The sequence below is a fragment of the Daucus carota genome, chromosome 6, assembly GCF_001625215.2.
Source record: "Daucus carota subsp. sativus chromosome 6, DH1 v3.0, whole genome shotgun sequence".
Lineage (NCBI taxonomy): Eukaryota > Viridiplantae > Streptophyta > Magnoliopsida > Apiales > Apiaceae > Daucus > Daucus carota.
In genome coordinates this window covers 27128738-27148006 of record NC_030386.2, presented here as the reverse complement: position 1 = coordinate 27148006, position 19269 = coordinate 27128738, and the positions used below count along the sequence as shown (strand labels likewise).

The 19269-nt window shown below is 34.5% G+C and overlaps 4 protein-coding genes across 4 annotated transcripts; all 4 read left to right on the top strand.

Annotated features, from left to right (window-relative positions):
• The first annotated feature begins 871 nt into the window (after positions 1–871).
• On the top strand, positions 872–7063 carry LOC108224435 (putative F-box/FBD/LRR-repeat protein At3g56780). The gene is made up of 3 exons (XM_064079915.1): positions 872–2073; positions 4204–4371; positions 5941–7063. The coding sequence occupies exons 1-3, from the start codon at positions 943–945 to the stop codon at positions 6742–6744; spliced, it is 2103 nt and encodes a 700-aa protein (XP_063935985.1). The 5' UTR covers positions 872–942; the 3' UTR covers positions 6745–7063.
• A 1141-nt stretch (positions 7064–8204) lies between these two features.
• On the top strand, positions 8205–13846 carry LOC108192847 (putative F-box/FBD/LRR-repeat protein At4g03220). Its single transcript, XM_017359351.2, has 3 exons — positions 8205–9458; positions 11398–11565; positions 12781–13846. Exons 1-3 carry the CDS (start codon positions 8331–8333, stop codon positions 13552–13554), a joined length of 2070 nt encoding a protein of 689 aa, XP_017214840.1. The 5' UTR covers positions 8205–8330; the 3' UTR covers positions 13555–13846.
• A 518-nt stretch (positions 13847–14364) lies between these two features.
• Positions 14365–16018, top strand: LOC108226937 (protein JINGUBANG). Its single transcript, XM_017401930.2, has one exon. The coding sequence runs from the start codon at positions 14536–14538 to the stop codon at positions 15922–15924; it is 1389 nt and encodes a 462-aa protein (XP_017257419.1). The 5' UTR covers positions 14365–14535; the 3' UTR covers positions 15925–16018.
• Positions 16019–17014: 996 nt separating this feature from the next.
• LOC108226938 (GDSL esterase/lipase At2g23540) lies at positions 17015–18912 on the top strand. Its single transcript, XM_017401931.2, has 5 exons — positions 17015–17554; positions 17688–17818; positions 17917–18165; positions 18246–18501; positions 18583–18912. The coding sequence occupies exons 1-5, from the start codon at positions 17299–17301 to the stop codon at positions 18807–18809; spliced, it is 1119 nt and encodes a 372-aa protein (XP_017257420.1). The 5' UTR covers positions 17015–17298; the 3' UTR covers positions 18810–18912.
• The last annotated feature ends 357 nt before the right edge of the window (positions 18913–19269 follow it).

Genomic DNA, 19269 nt, shown 5'->3' with positions numbered 1-19269 from the left:
TTGATCATCTCCTCTTAAGTTTACTAAATTTATTTACGGTGGACCCAATGATTTGTATCGTGTATCCAAACACGAACACGACACAACCTAAATCTCAAATCTAAACACAGTGATAAGCAAAAACTGAAATAGCAGGAAATTATACAAAATTTTTACATATACAAAAATACACGATGCGATATAGGAAGAAATATGATTAAAATATATACATATTTAAGTATTCTTAATTAACTAATTTATACATATTAATTCATATTATATCTTTTCTTTTCTTTTATAATTTATGATATATACATATATACATATATATATATATATCAAATTATTTATCATAAATTATTATTAAAATTTTTGTTACTATATTATAAATTGTTATTATTTTAATTAATTAATTAGGTCATATATTCAAATCATATACTCTACTCAAAACGTTATCGTAAACTAGACACTAAGATCGTATATTTTTGAGTTTGTGTACTGTATTGTAAATGAGAATATATATGTGAAAAATATTATTTCATTTTCCTATCATATTTTTGTACAATGTGTAAATAATATTAAATATTTGCGTGATCTAATTTTAACTTTTAACTTGTCGAGAGACACATTGGTAATTTTTTTATATCAAGGTTGTAAAAATTGGAAATCAATCCAACTCAAGTTGGTTCCGGAAAAATGAGTACTCGAAACTCGGGAGAGTAATGGGAACGAGTTATCGGATAACTAATCAGGTATTTTTTTAATTATTTTTTTTCTCATATATAATTATACACTGATTAATAATAAAATTATCTAATAAAAAATTGACCTCGAGTACGATTTTGAACCCATTTACTCGCAACTCGGATAGCTGAGGGGTTAAAAACGAGGACCCGGCGTCTGAACACTGGTTTATATCATTGGTGGGAAAATCAAATTAGGGTCTAGGGCTTGAGAAGAGAAATGAACAGTCAGTGGGAGAAGAAGAAGAAAGCAAGAATCACAAGTGAAGATGGAGAAGACAGAATCAGCAGATTGCCAGATGAATTGCTTCATCAAATTCTCAAGTTCGTAGATACCAAATTAAGTGTTCAGACCAGCGCTCTCTCCAAACGATGGAAGCGTGTATGGACTACTCTCCCCTTTCTCAACTTCAAATGGAATCACTGGTATTCATGTCCGAAAATGAGTAATTTAACTCGTCAGGTAATGATTAATCGAAACTATCAATCCCAGATTTCATGTCTGGAGATGGCTATGCTGCCTCAAGGCTTAATGACTGAGTTTATTAGATATGCTATTGTTCGTCGTGTTCGATACTTAAATGTTCATTTCCGGGCGGAACATAAGCCGTTTAAGTTATCAAATTTTAACTCTGTATATATTGAGAAACTGGAACTGACAATTAAACTTGGAGATTGTGTGTCAAAATCAGATTGTTGGGATTTACCTGCTTTATCGACTCTTTGCTTGACACGCAAAAATTTTTGTGGGTTTAACCGGTTTGACGTTGACAAGTTGGCGGAAATATATGTAACCTGCTTGCCTGCGTTGAGAAATCTGTCGCTTGAAAGTTGGGATTTGCAGTCCTGTGCTTTTCGTTTACCTGAATTAACATCTCTCGTTGTGCGTATGTGTAAATTGCCCAGTAAAGATTGGGATTTGCCAGCTTTGACTAGTCTAACTCTTGATGATGTACAATATCCTGAGAATATGAAGGACCTATTTGCTGCACTTGTCAGTTTACAAAATCTTAAATTATTTCACAAAGAGGTTTCTATATGTAATTGTTTTGTACATTGTCCTGAATTGGTGAACCTGGAGATCGAGACCCGCTACAACCAGGACAAGGGGATTCCTACTAGTAAAATTGTGGTTTTTGCTCCAAAGCTAAAGAAATTTACTTCTATTGGTATCTTCCCAGTAACTTTTGAGGATACTAAGTTGGACTATGTAAATGTAAGACTAAAGGGTTGGATAGATGCAAAAAGCTTCTCGCGGCAGAAGATGAAAGAATGTTATCAACAGCTTACAAGTATGCTACCAGGACTTGGTAGTGCTAAGATTCTTAGTCTTGACTTGGAGATCATTGAGGTAACTTACTTGGCAATTTGACAAATATCGGCATTAGTCTCCCTTTGTTTCCTTCTATCAGCAAAGATATGAATGTATTGATATTATAACTAGTGACTTTGGTAAATATAATTTCTGACATCTTTAGCAGATGTTTAATTCATTGGTAATATATCCCATCTTCCGGTTCTTATATCATGTGATCGGTTTAATATTTATATTACCAATTTACCATAGAGCGTCTTCTAGGCTCTTTCTATCTAAACTTCTAAGTTAAAAGTTAGGAGGTATCATTAGAAAATAGCTCCGAAAAGCAACTCCAATGTATTAGGTATATGAGCTTCTAACATAAAATTTAAGGAATTTGGTGCAAAATTGTGCTCCAATGGTGTGGTAGTGGTTTATTCAAAAGTTAGGACACCCATCTCATTCCTTATTTCTAAGAAAGCTAGAGTCATTCCCTGTTCACACTTTTATTAATATAATATTCATTTTCCTCCTTTTGTACACTTCTTTTTCCTCTCTCTCTCGTCAAATTTAATATTATTATTATAATAAGGAACAAGTATAAAGAGGGTTGTTAGAGTTAATATACAGAACAATATTTTCATTTACTTGAAGTTCTATTATTAATAATTTATATAAGGAACATACTACAATCAAATATTTTTTGAAATTTATAATAACTTGGTCTTTTACATTTTGGTGAGATAAAGTACTTCAAGAAAATTACTTAGGGTTAAGGAGCATAGTTACCATCAAGGTGACCCCTGGACGGAAAGGTCATCAAACACGGGTAGATGGTTGCATTGGTTTGAATGGGGTAGGTAAAATAGTCGTTGCCTAGGCCTAAATTATGTGAATTTGGCATCGCCTAGATGTACACTAGTCACTTGGTGAATCAAGTGTTGAACTACATATATTGACTATATTCCTAACACGTATCAACTATTTTCCTAATACATAATTTTGTTTTGCTTTATCTCATTGCAGTTTTTCTTTTGTAGGTTAAATTTTAATGTGAACTATTACAATTAAATCATTATATTGATAACAGCAATTAAAAAAATAAAATAAAAGTTAATAAAATATGTCAAATGATATGATCTTAAATTAATATAATCATATTGAAAATTTGAAACTAAACAAAATATGTCTACATGATATATGCACATGTATATTTGAACACAATCTGTTTAACTTATGGCCTAGGTGGGCACTAGCACCTTGTTTTGTCTTCACGCCTTGACAAGTGTTACAAGGACCAAGTATATGGAGTATTGTTAAACATGACGCGTATATCTATGTACTTAGTTACTAAAAAAGTCTGTTTCTATCTTTAAATAATGAGAGATTCATATTTGAACATGTTTGCTTACACTCATATCACTCTCAATTTTTATTTTTTTGTCAGACAGATCACTCTCAATTTAGTAATGAATTAGTCATATCTATTACTCCCTCCGTCCCATTTAATTCTATACACTTTCCTTTCTGAGATGTCCCACTTAATTCTATACATTTCAAAATTTTCCCAAATTAGTTAATGGTCCCACCACTTTCTCACTTTTCTTTCCTTTTCACACTACTTTTTACTCCACTATCTCTATTTTATATATTAAAAATTAATGGGTCCCACCATTATACCCACTTTTCTTTCTCTTTCCCATTATTTCATACTACTTTATACACTTTTCTTAGTCTCCGTGTACATTTCATATGTATATTATTCAAGGGGACGGAGGGAGTAATATTTTATGTACCAAGCATTTCCCATCTCTTGCGGGTTGTACCGATGAGCTTCATTATTCCATCCCAAGTCAACAAATAAAACTTGACATGCATATGTCATATGTGGTTTGTTGAAGGAAACAAGTGCACATAATATTTAGCAAAAAAAAGCAAGTTTATATATTATCCTTTTCAATTTTATTTTGTAGACAGTTGCAATTTTTAGACTTGTCCTTACTGAGAGTGATTATCCCCCCTTCTCGTTAGCTTCTATGTGATATTGGTTTGTGCAGAATATGATACTCTGGGAAGGAAACACAGAGGCTACTATATTATTACTTTTTATTTTAGTTGATATTGATTGCAATTCCTTCAACTGATGTTCTATATTTTGCTCTTTGTTTTTTTATTATTTCTTAGGCACTTCTCTGGATTTTTGACTTTCTTGTAAGTTTCCCTTCTCCATTCTGTGACTTGGAGTATGTAAAGCTGCCACTTGGATGTAATGAGGCAAGTTTATCCAGTACTCTGAGAAGCTACTTACTTGGTGGCTCCCCAGCAGCCACCATGGTCACGGCATTGCCACAGGTATTAAAATTATTGATTATCCTTCTTGGTAACTTGATGCACTCATTATCTTGTTTTCTGTATGCATAAACAGTGCATTTAGCATTTATGTAGTCATACCAGATATATCTCCTTTACATCATGTTCTTCTGACTGGAGAGCATGAGCATAAATGGTTGATCTACATATATTGATTTTTAAGTCTCTGTAGAAATATTTGAATTTTGTTTATTTGTGCTATTAATTATAGCAAATTCTCCTAAGAAAGAAGTGCTAATAAATTAGCTTGTAGTCTTATTATGGGAAGGTTTTAGCCTCAATTTGATTTTGATATAAATGGTCATGACCTATGAACAATTAGGTTTCATGAAGTAAACAATATATAATACGAAAGCAGATAAGCAAAACACTTTAAATGTATTAACTTATGCGTTAACCATTGTTTCCTGCTAGTTCATGACCATATATATTCTGAATAACAACAGCTATTTTGACAAAATCTCAACTTCTTAAGATGTAGGTCATTTATTTACTATTCGGTTTTTTTACGTATACACAAATTTGTTTTCTTTTGTTTTTGTACGAGCACGTACAAAAAGAAAAGAGGTTGAATATGATAGTTGACCTTAATGTTTAAACATGTGCTTACATAAGGCCTTAATTTTTTGAAGCGGTATACTTCAAATTTGGACTTATTTTGTAGGGGTTGTTTGTTATACTTAAAATTTTGAATTATGATTGTCTGGGCACTATTGTGGACTTGTGGTTGTTGAATATTTTTTTGCTTAGTATTTAGCATGTTTAATTCTGGAATGTTTGAGTAATTGAGGTTTAAAAATACTATATAAAATGTAAAGGTTGCAACTTCCATATGTTTTCTTAAAACATTGTTGTCCAGGTTTTCATTTGTTAAAATATCTTGAAGGTCTAAAATTCATAAATTTCCAAACTTCTTGAATTGGTCTTGTCATAGCTGAACTGAATAAAGTACTTTCCCTATAAACCTGTAGATCTTAGGATAAGTGAAAGCCTTTACTAATTTCTTTTTATGCATTATTAAATTAGAGCTTTGGGGATTCACTTGTGTAGGTATATGTGTCAAAGCTACACCCACAAATAATCAACTTGAGATTAAACTGATTTGGAAATAGTTAAGAAGAAGATGGAGCCAGTAGAAACTAGATAAAAGGAGTTTTGAACAGTGAGGGTGGGCACAAAAAATCATTTGGGATGCGTTAGAGCCAGTAAAACAATCTTTGAGTTCAGAGGCTAATATACCTTTATGTTATAATTATGTTTTTAAACATCAACTATTAAAGCGATGTGCTGATGCCAGCTTGCTAGGTGGTCTTGCTGTAATGCTGTTATAAAACTAATGGCACGGTGGTAACTCGATTGTTTAGCTAAATATTCTTGCCTCACTTTGTGGAAGAAGTTGACTAAGATAATAACTCATGTTATTTGCTAAAGTGGTCTACTCATCTTCTGCATAGCATATTATGTGAAACAAATTTATTTTGTTGATAAACAGGTACATATGTTTAACTCTCAGTCAGAATGCTTCACTAAACTTTCTGATTTGTTTTCCAGAATATAATTTCTCGTAAAGAGGCATCTACTGTGAAAGCCCAAAATGTGGTGCGACAAGAGCCGGGATCTCCAACCAAAGTGTTGATTAATTCTCAATATGTACATAAAAGTGTGTTTGTCGACACTGCACACATGGGAGTGCAGGAAGAGCTTGTGGGGCAGAACTCTTTATTAGATGGTGACAGGGTTAGACAAATAGGTGCACCAGTTAAAAGGACAGGCAGTGGTCGGGTAAGTTCTTCTGGGGGTAATAGTGATTTTAGGTTATGGCAGGGCCATGAGGTTTACTGTGAGTTTGTATGTCTGCTTGATCGCATTATGGATAAGTACCCAGAAACCTTTGAGCACTTCACCACTAAAAACAAGAAATTTTGTACAATTAAGCTGAATATGTTGTGCACCTCTGTGAATGACTTTACCAAAATTTCTCTGAGTGATGTTGATGCTAAGACGATAGCTGAGTACAGGGAAGTATTTGCGGAGTTGCAGGAATTCGGATTCAATGTGAGTTGGCTTTTGGGTCGTCTGAACTATATAGAACAGGTCCGGTTTTCACAGCCCCTACTTTCGGAGATTCATGCGATCGACTGTCATATTGTTGATGCCAAAAGTAAGTTACAAGAGTTTCAGGTTTGTATTGATGATACTAAATCTAAATTAAAGGATCTAGAGACTCTTCGTGCTGAAAAGATGCATGCGATTCAGAAAGCTTTTGGACCTATGGCTACAAACCTTGTTGTTGGCTACGTAGGAGATGATCTCTTGTCAAGTCCAGAGTTTCCCCCTGATCAGTCACATGCTTGAGAGTTTTTTTTGTAGGCCTTTTAACTTTTTATAGTTTCAGGTGCTCAAGTCTTTGGTACCTTTGAACTTTTTGATGATAGTAAAATTAAATTGAAGGCTCTGGAGACTCTCCGTACTGAAAAGATGGAAGAGATTCAGAAAGCTTTTGGACTTACGATCACAAACCCTTAGTTTTCTCATGATGAGTCGCATGTTTAAGATTTGTTTGTATGCCTTTTATGTGTATTCTACTCAGGTATTCAAGTCTCTGGTATCTATTGTCATCCTGCATGTAGACTTTATGTTAAAATGTCCTTGTGTTTGAAGTTTTAAGTTTCTGGTAATTATCAGGAGTTAACCTCACTTATAAAATTGATATTTACGCTAAAGTTTATATTGAATAAGTACTAGATATAAGAATAACAAGTGTGTTTTTTTTTTTGAAATAGAATAACAAGTTTTAATTCTAAAATATGAAATTGAATTCGTAAATATAATTTTAAGTGATAATTTTCATTTTTTTTGAAAAATTGAAAAACATATCCAATCTTTTTATAGTTGTCCATTTCATATTTTCATATCATTCTTGAGCATTTTTTGATGAAATTTAACAATATTTTTTTATTATTCAAATTATGTTGCAAAAAAATAATAATCCAATCTATGTTTTTTTTTGACAAACAAATGATTTTATTAACGGATATCACTCATCGGAATCCAGCCGGTACAAACCCCCGAACTATCAACTACAATCTGATCGTGAAACAAAAAACGAGCTAACCAAATAGCCGTTTTGTTTTCAGATCGCTTAACACATAGAATATTTAAATTCTTTGATCTAAAAAGTAATACAATGACATATAGAGCAATCCAACCTACATCACCTATGAAACTGGTAGCATCACAATTGACCTTCACATAAGCATCATCTGTAGCCCAACGTTCAGAACTATCAGTTATATTGACTGATATTGGAGCAACAAAGACTCCCAAAATATGAACAAATTTTTGTTGTGAAAGGTGAGCTTTTGCGATATCCACCGTCATCCCAGAATCGATGCGAGTCTTACAGATCGCCCACAATATCGTATGAATCCTTTTTAGAAAACCCTCCGACAACGATACAAAAACACACACAAAACACAAAATATGACATACTAACATCCCAAAACATAGGCACTGCCTTGATAACAAGGTACTCAACAAGATCTCACGGATCTTGGTTTATTGAAAAACTGAAATACAAAATAGAGGATGGGAGAGCGAAAATGGCTTAATCGATGAAGGGATGAAGATTTAGAAGATGGAGAAATGGTAGCTAGAACCCTAAAAACGGGAGTCGACTCTCAAAACTTTTGAGAGGCAGAGAGAAAACCCTAGTTTTTTATCCAATCTATGTTTAGTTGTCCATTTTTAATATACGTTTGAAGTAGTTAAAAAAATTGTGGTATTAAGGAGGAAAAGAGTTTTAAATATTTGATTTTATGCCGAATAACTCCACAAATAGAAAGAACAAATCTAAACATGGGAGAAACGCAACTTTTGTGAAGAGTATCATATTGGTGGGGAAATTGAATTAGGGGCTAGGGTTTGAGAAAAGAAGTAAAATGAACCGTCGGTTGGAGAAGAGGAAGAAAGCAAGAATCACAAGTGAAGATGGAGAAGACAGAATCAGCGAATTGCCTGATGAATTGCTTCATCAAATTCTCAAGTTTGTAGATACCAAAATAAGTGTCCAAACCAGCGCTCTCTCCAAACGATGGAAGCTTGTATGGACTACTCTCCCCTTTCTTAACTTTAAATGGGATAAACGCTATTCATCTACAAAAGTAAGTAATTTAGCTCGTCAGGTAATGATTCATCGAAACTATCAATCCCAGATTTCATGTCTGAAGATGGAAATGCTGCCTCAAGGTTTAATGGCTGAGTTTATTAGATATGCTACTGCTCGTCGTGTTCGATACTTAAATGTTCATTTCCTTCCGGAACATAGGCCTTTTAAGTTATCCAATTTTAACTCTGTATCTATTGAGAAACTGGAAGTAATAATTAAACTTAAAGAATGTATTTCAAAATCAGATTGTTGGGATTTACCTGCTTTATCGACTCTTTGTTTGATACGCAAAGTACGTTGTAAGTTTAGTCGGTCTGTCATTGAGAAGTTAGCGGAAATATATGTGACCTGCTTGCCTGCCTTGAGAAATCTGTTGCTTGAAAGTTGGGATTTGCGGTCCTTTGCTTTTCGTTTACCTGAATTAACATCTCTCGTTGTGCGTATGTGTAAATTGCCCACTAAAGATTGGGATTTGCCAGCTTTGACTAGTCTAACTCTTGATGATGTACAATATCCTGAGAATATGGACCTATTTGCTGCACTTGTCAGTTTACAAAATCTTAAATTATATTACAAAAACGTTTCCATATGTAGTTGTTTTGTACATTGTCCTGAATTGGTGAACCTGGAGATCGAGACCCGCTACAACCATTACAAGGGGATTCCTAGTAGTACAATTGTGGTTTTTGCTCCAAAGCTAAAAAAATTTACTTCTGTTGGTATCTTCTCAGTAACTTTTGAGGATTCGAAGTTGGACTATGTAAATGTAAGACTAAAGGGTTGGATAGATGCAAAAAGCTTCTCGCAGGAGAAGATGAAAGAATGTTATCAACAGCTTACAAGTATGTTGCCAAGACTTGGTAGTGCTAAGATTCTTAGTCTTGACTTGGAGATCATTGAGGTAAGTTACTTAGCAATTTGGCAATTATCGACATTAGTCTTCCTTTGCTTCCTTCTATCAGCAAAGATATGAAAGTATTGATATTATAACTTGTGAATTTGGCAAATAAAATTTCTGACATCTTTAGCAGATGTTTAATTCGTTGGTAATATATCCCATCCTCCGGTTCTTATATAATGTGATCGGTCCAATATTGTTATCACCATAGAGCGTCTTCTAGGCTCTTTCTATCTAAACTTCTAAGTTAGAAGTTAGGAGGTATCATTAAAAAATAGCTCCGAAAAGAAACTCCAATATATAAGGTCTGTGAGCTTCTAACATTAAATTTAAGGAATTTGGTTGAAAATTGTGCTCTGATGGTGTGGTAGTGGTTTATTCAAAAGTTAAGACACCCATCTCATTCCTTATTTCTAAGGAAGCTAGAGTCGGTCCTTATTCACTTTTATCAATATAATATTCATTTTCCTCCTTTTGTGTCTTCATTCCTCTCTCTCGTCAAATTAACTATTATAATTATTATTGTTATTGTTGTTGTTGTTGTTGTTGTTGTTGTTGTTGTTGTTGTTATTATTATTATTATTATTATTATTATTATTATTATTATTACTATTGTTATTGTTATTGTTATTGTTATTGTAAAGGAACAAGTATAAAGACGGTTGTTGGAGTTAATACTTAATACACAGAACAATATTTTCATTTACTCGAAGTTTTATTATTAATAATTTATATAAGGAACACAATAGGATCAAATATTTTTTGGAATTTTTGTGGCTTGGTCTTTTGCATTTTGGGGAGATAAAGTACTTCAAAAATATATTACATAAGGAGCATAGTTAATATCAAGGTGACCCCTGGACAGAAAGGTGATCAAACACGGGTAGACACTTGCATTGGTTTGAATGGGGTAGGTGAAATAGTCGTTGCCTAGGCCTAAATTATGTGAATTTGGCATCGCCTAGATGTACACTAGTCACTTGGTGAATTAAGTGTTGAACTACATGTATTAACTATATTCCTAACACTTATCAACTATTTTCCTAATACATAATATTGTTTTGCTTTATCTCATTGCAGTTTGTCTTTTGTGGGTTAAATCTATAAATATAAATTATTACAATTAAATCATTATATTGATAACAGCAATTAAAATATAAAATAAAAGTTAATAGAATATGTCAAATGATATGATCTTAAATTAAAATAATCATATTGAAACTAAACAAAATAGGTCTACATCATATATGCCCGTTTGTATTTGAGCACAATCTGTTTGACTTATGGCCTAGGCAGGCACTAGCACCTTGTTTTGCCTTCACGCCTTTACAAGTGTTACAAGGACCGAGTATATGGAGTATTGTTAAAGATGACACATATATCTATGTACTTCGTTACTAAGAAAGTCTGTTTTTATCTTAAAATAATGAGAGATTCATATTTGAACATGTTTGATTACACTTGTAACACTCTCGGTATTTTATTTTTTTTGTCAGACGGATCACTCTCAGTTTAGTGATGAATTAGTCATTTCTATTAATATTTTATGTACCAAGCATCTCTTATCTCCTGCGGGTTGTACCGATGAGCTTCATTATTCCATCCCAAGTACACAAGTAAAACTTGACCCCGAAAAATGGACAAATTCCTTTCTTAGGAACTCGCATACATGGTTTGTTGAAGAAAACAAGTGTACTTATTGTCCTTTTCTAATATATTTTGTAGACAGTTGTTACCATTTTTAGACTTGTCCTTACAGAGAGTGATTATTACCCCTTCTCATTAGCTTTTATGTGATCTTTCTTTGTGCAAAATATGATAATCTGGGAAGGAAACACAAAGGCTACTATATTATTGCTTCTATTTTAGTTGATTTTGATTACAATTCCTTCACCTGATGTTTTATATATTACTCTCTTTTTTTTTTTTTATCACATCTTAGGCACTTCTCTCGATTTCTGACTTTCTTGTAAGTTTCCCTTCTCCATTCTATGACTTGGAGTATGTAAAGCTGCCACTTGGATGTAATGAGGCAAGTATATCCAGTATTCTGAGAAGCTACTTACTTGGTGGCTCCCCAGCAGCCACCATTGTCACAGCATTGCCCCAGGTATTCAACTTATTGATTATCCTTCTTGGTAACTTGATGCACTCATTGTCTTGTTTCTTATAGGCATAAACAGTTTATACTATGAAAGCAGGTAAGCAAAACACTTTAAAATGTATTAACGTATGAGTTAACCATTGTTTCCTGCTAGTTCGTTATCCTGAATTTTGTTTTCTTTTGTTTTTGTACGAGCACGTACAAAAAGAAAAGAGCTTGAATATGATGGTTGACCTTAATGTTTAAACATGTGCTTACATAAGACCTTAATTTTTTGAAGCAGTATACTTCAAATTTGGACTTACGTTGTAGGAGTTGTTTGTTATACTTAAAAATTTTGAACTATGATTGTTTGGGCACTATTGTGGCTGTTGAATATCTTTTTGCCTAGTATTTAGCAATGTTTTAGTCTGGAATGTTTGAGTAATTGAGGTTTAAAGATAATATATGAAATGTAAAGGTTCCAACTTCCATGTGTTTTTTTAAAACATTGCTGTTTAAGTTTTCATTTGTTGAAATATCTTGAAGGTCTAAAATTCATAAATTTCCAAACTTCTTGAATAGGTCTTCTCATAGCTGAACTGAATAAAGTACTTACCCGATAAACCTGTAGATCTTAGGATGAGTGAAAGCCTTTAGTAATTTCTTTCTATACATTATTAAATTAGAGCTTTGGGGATTCACCTGTGTGGGTATATGTGTCAAAGTTACACCCACAAATGCACATGTACATACAGACATGTGAATCAACTTGAGATTTAAATTGATTTGAAAAGAGTCAAGAAGAAGATGGAACCAGTGGAATCTTAATAAAAGGAGTTTTGAACAGTGAGGGACTGAGGGTGGGAACAAAAAATCATTTGGGCTACGTTAGAGCCAGTAAAACAATCTTTGAGTTCAGAGGCTAATATACCTACGTATGTTATAATTATGTTTTTGCACATCAACTATTGAAGCGATGCACTGATGCCAGCTTGCTAGGTGGTCTTGCTGTTATAAAAGTAATGGCACGGTGGTAACTCAATTGTTTAGCTAAATATTCTTGCTTCACTTTGTGGAAGAAGTTGACTAAGATAATAACTCATGTTATTTGTTGAGGTGGTCTACTCATCTTCTGCATAGTATTTTATGTGAAAGTTACATTTCTTTTGTTGATAAACAGGTACATATGTTTAAGTCTCAGTCAGAATGCTTCACTAAACTTTCTGATTTGTTTTCCAGAATATAATTTCTTGTAAAGAGGCATCTACTGTGAAAGCTCAAAATGTGGTGCCACAAGAGCCAGGATCTCCAACTAAAGTGTTGATAAGATCTCAATACATACATAAAAGTGTGTTTGTTGACACTGCACACATGGGAGTGCAGGAAGAGCTTGTGGGGCAGAACTCTTTATTAGATGGTGAGAGTGAGAGGGTTCGACAAATTGGTGCAACAGTTGAAAGGACAGGCAGTGATCGGGTAAGTTCTTCTGGGACTAATAGTGATTTTAGGTTATGGCGGGGCCATGAGGTTTACTGTGAGTTTGTATGTCTGCTTGATCGCATTATGGATAAGTACCCAGAAACCTTTGAGCACTTTACCACTAAAAACAAGAAATTTGGTACAATGAAGCTGAATTTGTTGTGCACCTCTGTGAATGACTTTACCAAAATATCTCTAAGTGATGTTGATACTAAGACGATAGCTGAGTACAGGGAAGTATTTGCGGAGTTGCAGGAATTCGGATTCAATGTGAGTTGGCTTGTGGGTCGTCTGAACTATATAGAACAGGCCCGGTTTTCACAGCCCCTATTTTCGGAGCTTCATGCAATCGACTGTCATATTGTTGATGCCAAAAGTAAATTACAAGAGTTTCAGACATGTATTGACGATACTAAATCTAAATTAAAGGATTTAGAGACTCTTCGTGCTGAAAAGATGCAAGCGATTCAGAAAGCTTTTGGACCTATGGCTACAAACCTTGTTGTTGGCTACATAGGAGATGATATCTTATAAAGTCCAGAGTTTTCTCCTGATCAGCCACATGCTTGAGAGTTTTTTTGCAGGCCTTGTTATCTTTTTCTAGTTTCAGGTGCTCAAGTATTTGGTACCGTTAAACTTTAAGGGCTGGCTCATGCCACTGCCTGTAGACTTTGTTTTTGGTACCTTTGAGGCGTCATGCCTGTAGACAGTTAACGTAGTTGGTCGTTAAGGATAAAATTGTCATATTTTATGACGCTACTAACCTAAATGACCAAGGTTCAAGCCTAACTACATACAAAAAAAGTAATTCATTATCCTTTTTTTATGCTAAGTAATTCATTATCCTTTTAAAGATAAAAAGCTAAATTTAAGTATTATAATTGATAAGTATAAATATTAGATTTAAATAATACTGTATGTTAGTTATATCAAATAAAATATAGATAAATAGATATTATTTTGTAGTAGTATTCCAATATTATATAATATGCATGTTTTTAATTAAAAATAGTAGTAAATGAAATATAGATAATCTTGAATTCACAGTTAATATTAAATAGATAGATTTTACAATATTATTAAAAAGTATATTAAGTTATACTCCCTCCGTCCTCAACGGGGCTCGGCACGCATTCCAAAGCTACCAGAAGCCAAAACATGTACCCTCATTTCATGTAGCTCCACACAGCACAAAATTTCCTTGAAACTTCCTACAATTCTGTCTCACCACTGAAAATTATCTAAAAAACCAACGCTTTGTATTACACTCTGTTTCCTCCTTTCTCAAACTCATATTCTTCATCACTCTTATTCCCTCAATTCTTTCGCACTCCCCATTTTTAACTATGCACTTGTGATCAAAATCTCCAGCAAGTTCTCCGAGAAATCATCGAAAACATTACACCATCATCCTCGAAAGATTTCTCCGAGTTGTTCTGTTTTTTGCCTGACTTATATTTATTTACAAACAAACACGCAATATCTGCATGCGCGAACAGTGAAATATTCATAATAATGCAGAACTCAGTTAACAAAAAGGGCTATGACAGAATGGTGAAGATAGATTCGACAGATGAAGAATTAGAATATTCATTTCGCATAAGCAGCGTGACAATTGATAATGCAAACGATTTACATCATTCGCATGAAGATATTGTTTCTCCGATATCAGTTGATAATCATACGTCCTCTTCCTCGCCTCCGCCTGCGGTGCCTTCATGGGACAAGTCATTGGCCACGTCACCGATAGCGAAATCTCCGTGGTCATCTCATGTTGAGGAGCCTCAGGTGCAAGAAGATAGTTATAAGTACACGGGCCTTATGGGGTCGCTTGTTCGCGAGGAAGGCCATATTTATTCATTGGCAGCGACAGGGGATTTGTTGTACACGGGGTCTGACAGTAAGAACATTCGGGTATGGAAAAATCAGAAGGAGTTCTCGGGGTTTAAATCTAATAGCGGACTGGTTAAGGCGATTATTATTGCAGGTGAGAAGATTTTCACGGGTCATCAAGATGGTAAAATTCGTTTGTGGAGAGTCTCGTCTAAGAATCCAAGTATTCATAAACGGGTGGGATCTTTGCCAACATTTAAAGCTGTGTTTAAAAGCTCCATGAATCCTAGTAGCTACAGGAGAAGCCGGAATGTGATATGGCTTAAACATTTTGATGCCATTTCGTGCCTAAGCTTAAATGAAGATAAAACACTATTGTACTCGGCTTCTTGGGACAGAACAATTAAAGTTTGGAGAGTTTCCAATTCAAAATGCTTAGAATCTGTTAATGCTCATGAGGATGCTGTCAATTCGGTGGTTGCAGGCTTTGATGGGCTCGTATTTACAGGATCAGCTGATGGAACCGTTAAGGTATGGCGTCGTGAGTTGCAAGGAAAAGGCACCAAGCATTTTTTCTCACAGACATTGTTGAAACAAGAATGTGCTGTGACAGCATTGGCTGTTGATCCTCTTGCTTCATACCTATATTGTGGATCATCAGACGGCGTTGTTAATTTTTGGGAACGTGCTAGCTTTTTGTCACACGGGGGAGTACTAAGGGGGCATAAGCTTGCAGTTCTGTGTTTAGCTTCATCTAGTAACCTGATATTTAGCGGATCAGCTGATACAAATATATGTGTCTGGATTAGAGATGGAGAAGGCATTCATACGTGTTTGTCGGTGTTGAGTGGTCATACTGGACCAGTAAAATGTTTGGCAGTTGAGGATGATAGAGAACAGCAATTTGGTGGTGATAGGCGGTGGGTTGTTTACAGTGGGAGTTTGGACAAGTCGGTGAAGATCTGGAGGGTGTCCGCGAATATGGCTCCTATACAAAACCCCCAGCAAAAAGATCAACCACCATTTGTTCCTTCTGTCCAACACTTCAGCAGACCCTGTCAGAAGAACTAGTTGGTAAGAAGACAAAAAGTTCATTGCAGCAGCAACTGTAAGTAGTTTCATCTGACATGTCTAGAAGTTGTGATTGTACATTGTAATTATCTACCAGGAAACCATATATATAATGCATATTGTAATTCTGTATAGGTTAATGATCCGCAACAAACAGAAGTCCCTTTGAACTTCTGACGACCGCCTTATGAGGAGATGAGCGACTGCTTTGTAAATTAAAATTTAATGGGCTTGTGGTAGTGTCAGTGTGAGACTCTGAGTGAGTAGTATTTCTAAGATGAAACATTCTTCTCAAATGAAGAATGATAAATTCTTAGACATGTTCTTTGATTTATCTTCATTTTCCCATATCAGATATTACTGTTAGAACATAGTGTACATGATAGGTGGCAGGGCTTGATTATATATGATATTATAAAGATGCAGCTATTAAATGACTGGGATTGTCAGAATTACGCAAATTGAATTGAAAAACGACTGCCAAAATCTATCATCCAGATAAAAAAGACCAAAACCATTGAAGGGATTTAATTAAGAAAAGATAGACAGCCCAAGCCTCTGCAGAAACTTCCTGCAGGTTCTCTACTGTTGCAAAGCTTCGGTGAACAGAAGATAATACTATATTTTTCTGGAAAAACTAGGAATGGTGAAGAAAAAGAAAACTTTCTAACTCAATTTAAAGCTTTCAAATTGCTATGTAATTAGTGAGAGATTGACATATCTAAGTAAACCAGTACCTGAAAAAATGCAATCATGATTGTTTAATCATGCACCTTTCTGTATCCAAGTGTCAGTAAAAAATTAATCAAACTTCTTTTTTAATTTGTTAAAAAGAAAGTGACAAACAAACAATTCTTGCACTGCTCAATATCTGTCAATACATTCCATTATATCTTTAGATGTATAGAAATTTATAGTGCACACAATATCCAAACTGGTAGGAAAAATTAACGAAGAAACATATTTTGGTGACCAACTTACAATTTTCACTTTGGCAAGCTTTTTAGCCAGTAGTTCTTAAAGTTACATCCACTATTAACACACAAAGTTCAAATTCACAAAGTCAAATAAATAATCTTAAAAACCCTGAATGGCAAGAATATGTTGTGCAGAACTAAGATTTCCACTTCAAATAGTATCAAGATTATATCTTTAAGTGGAGTTGTAGTCTTTAGCTTGATGTAAAATAAATTAGTTTCTCTTAGCCCTGAATGTTTTGATATATACAGTACTTTATTAGTGTTGCTGACCTACCTCTCTTTAAATATCTCAATTGACATTCATCTTCTTATTCAAAAGATGATGATCATGCCAAATGTTGCACCTACTACTATCTTCCATAGATTCCTAAAACACTAATTCCTGGAAGAATCCATGGCCAGTTTTAATTTTATAGGTCTAACTGTTATCTTGATAATCATTATTCTGGGCATGCTGGGGAAGGGAGATGATGAGGTCGAAAATGGAGCTTTATTTATTTTCGGTGATTCTTTAGTGGATGCAGGTAACAATAACTATTTGTCAACATTGTCTAAGGCTAATGTCATACCAAATGGTATTGATTTTAAAGCTTCCGGGGGAGCTCCCACAGGCCGGTTTACTAATGGAAGAACAATTGGAGACATTATTGGTAGGCCATCTTGCACAAAATGAAACTTGCCTTCCTTCAACTCTCTATGTATTGTTGCAATTATGTAGAAGGAAGTGCTGTCTGTTTGTGATTATTTAGATTGTTAGTTTTTCTTAAAATTTAAATGCTTTAGGGGAAGAACTAGGGCATCGATACTATCCTGTGCCATTTCTGGCTCCGAATTCTCAAAGCAGAGGTCCATTGCATGGAGTAAATTATGCATCAGGAGGCGGTGGAATTTTGAATGCCACTGGAACTATATTTGTAAGCCAATATGAACTCCATCATACTGAGTTATAGTATAAAATTGCATCCAAGAATGTTTATCTGATATAAATTTCTGCACTTTTTTGTTTTGGCAGATTAAAAGGCTTTCGATGGATACACAAATTGACTATTTCGATATTACCAGGAAGCTTATTGATGAATTGTTGGGTACAACTGAAGCTAGACAGTTCATTACAAAGAAATCTATATTTCCAATTATAGTTGGTTCAAACGATTTTCTCAACAATTATCTGCTTCCGTTCTTCTCTATTCATGAAAGAATGACAATAAGCCCGGATGCTTTCATAGCTGATCTTATTAAAACTTTGAAACAACAACTCAATGTGAGTACGTACTTAAACGTTCCCAGCTTCATGATTTTTTGATTATTGATTTTGCCCGATAAATTTGATTTTGGTGACAGAGACTTTACAAGTTAGATGCAAGAAAGTTTATAATCGGAAATGTTGGGCCAATAGGTTGCATACCTTATCAGAGGACATTGCATAAGTTGAATGAAAGTCAGTGTGTGAACTTACCAAACAAAATGGCCCGTCGCTACAATGCTGGATTAAAACTTATGGTGCGTGAGCTGAACACAACTCTTGATGGAGCAACGTTTGTTCTTGCAAATGTTTATGATCTGGTGATGGATGTCATAACAAACTATACAAATTATGGTAGGCTATTATTTTAAGTTGCTAAATTCTTCATCGTATAAACCAAAGAATTAATTTTTATTAAGTGGAAACTCTGTGCAGGTTTTATATCTGCAAGTAAAGCATGTTGTGGAAATGGTGAGCTTGGGCTTGGGGCAATCATGCCTTGCAGACCGGATTCTAAAATGTGTCTGGATCGCGACAAGTACGTGTTCTGGGATCTTTACCATCCTAGTGAGGCTGCAAATCTTATCATTGCCAATAGATTGCTTGATGGAGACACCAAGTATATATCTCCCATGAGTATTAGGGAACTTAGAGATCTCTAGTTAACTGCATTTTTTGGTGCATACAGTACATGTACATTAGAAAACTAGCTAGATGTAACTTCTTTTTAAGAAAGTATATCTCCCATGAGTGTTAGCCTATGAGGCAACTTAGAGATCTCTCTGGTTTGTCACCAACACCTCCTCATTCAGCTGTCGTCGTAGCCATTTTAAATTTTTTAACTCAGTTACTTTCCCAAGCAGATAAACTAAATGAAGAATTAATAAAACTAAAAAAAGGTGAGAAGTAATAAGGATTATGGATTCATATGAGACGTCAACAACCACGGAACACTTTAAATCTGTGCCCCGAGGGTAATATAAACAAGAGAATATTTTAGTGGGGTGAATATCCGATCTACCACTTTCACGTACACATATGTCCAAAATACCAGCATGGGTAAGAAGTGCCCAAAATCACATTTTATATTCGCATTTTGTAAATGCGCAGGTGCATACGCAT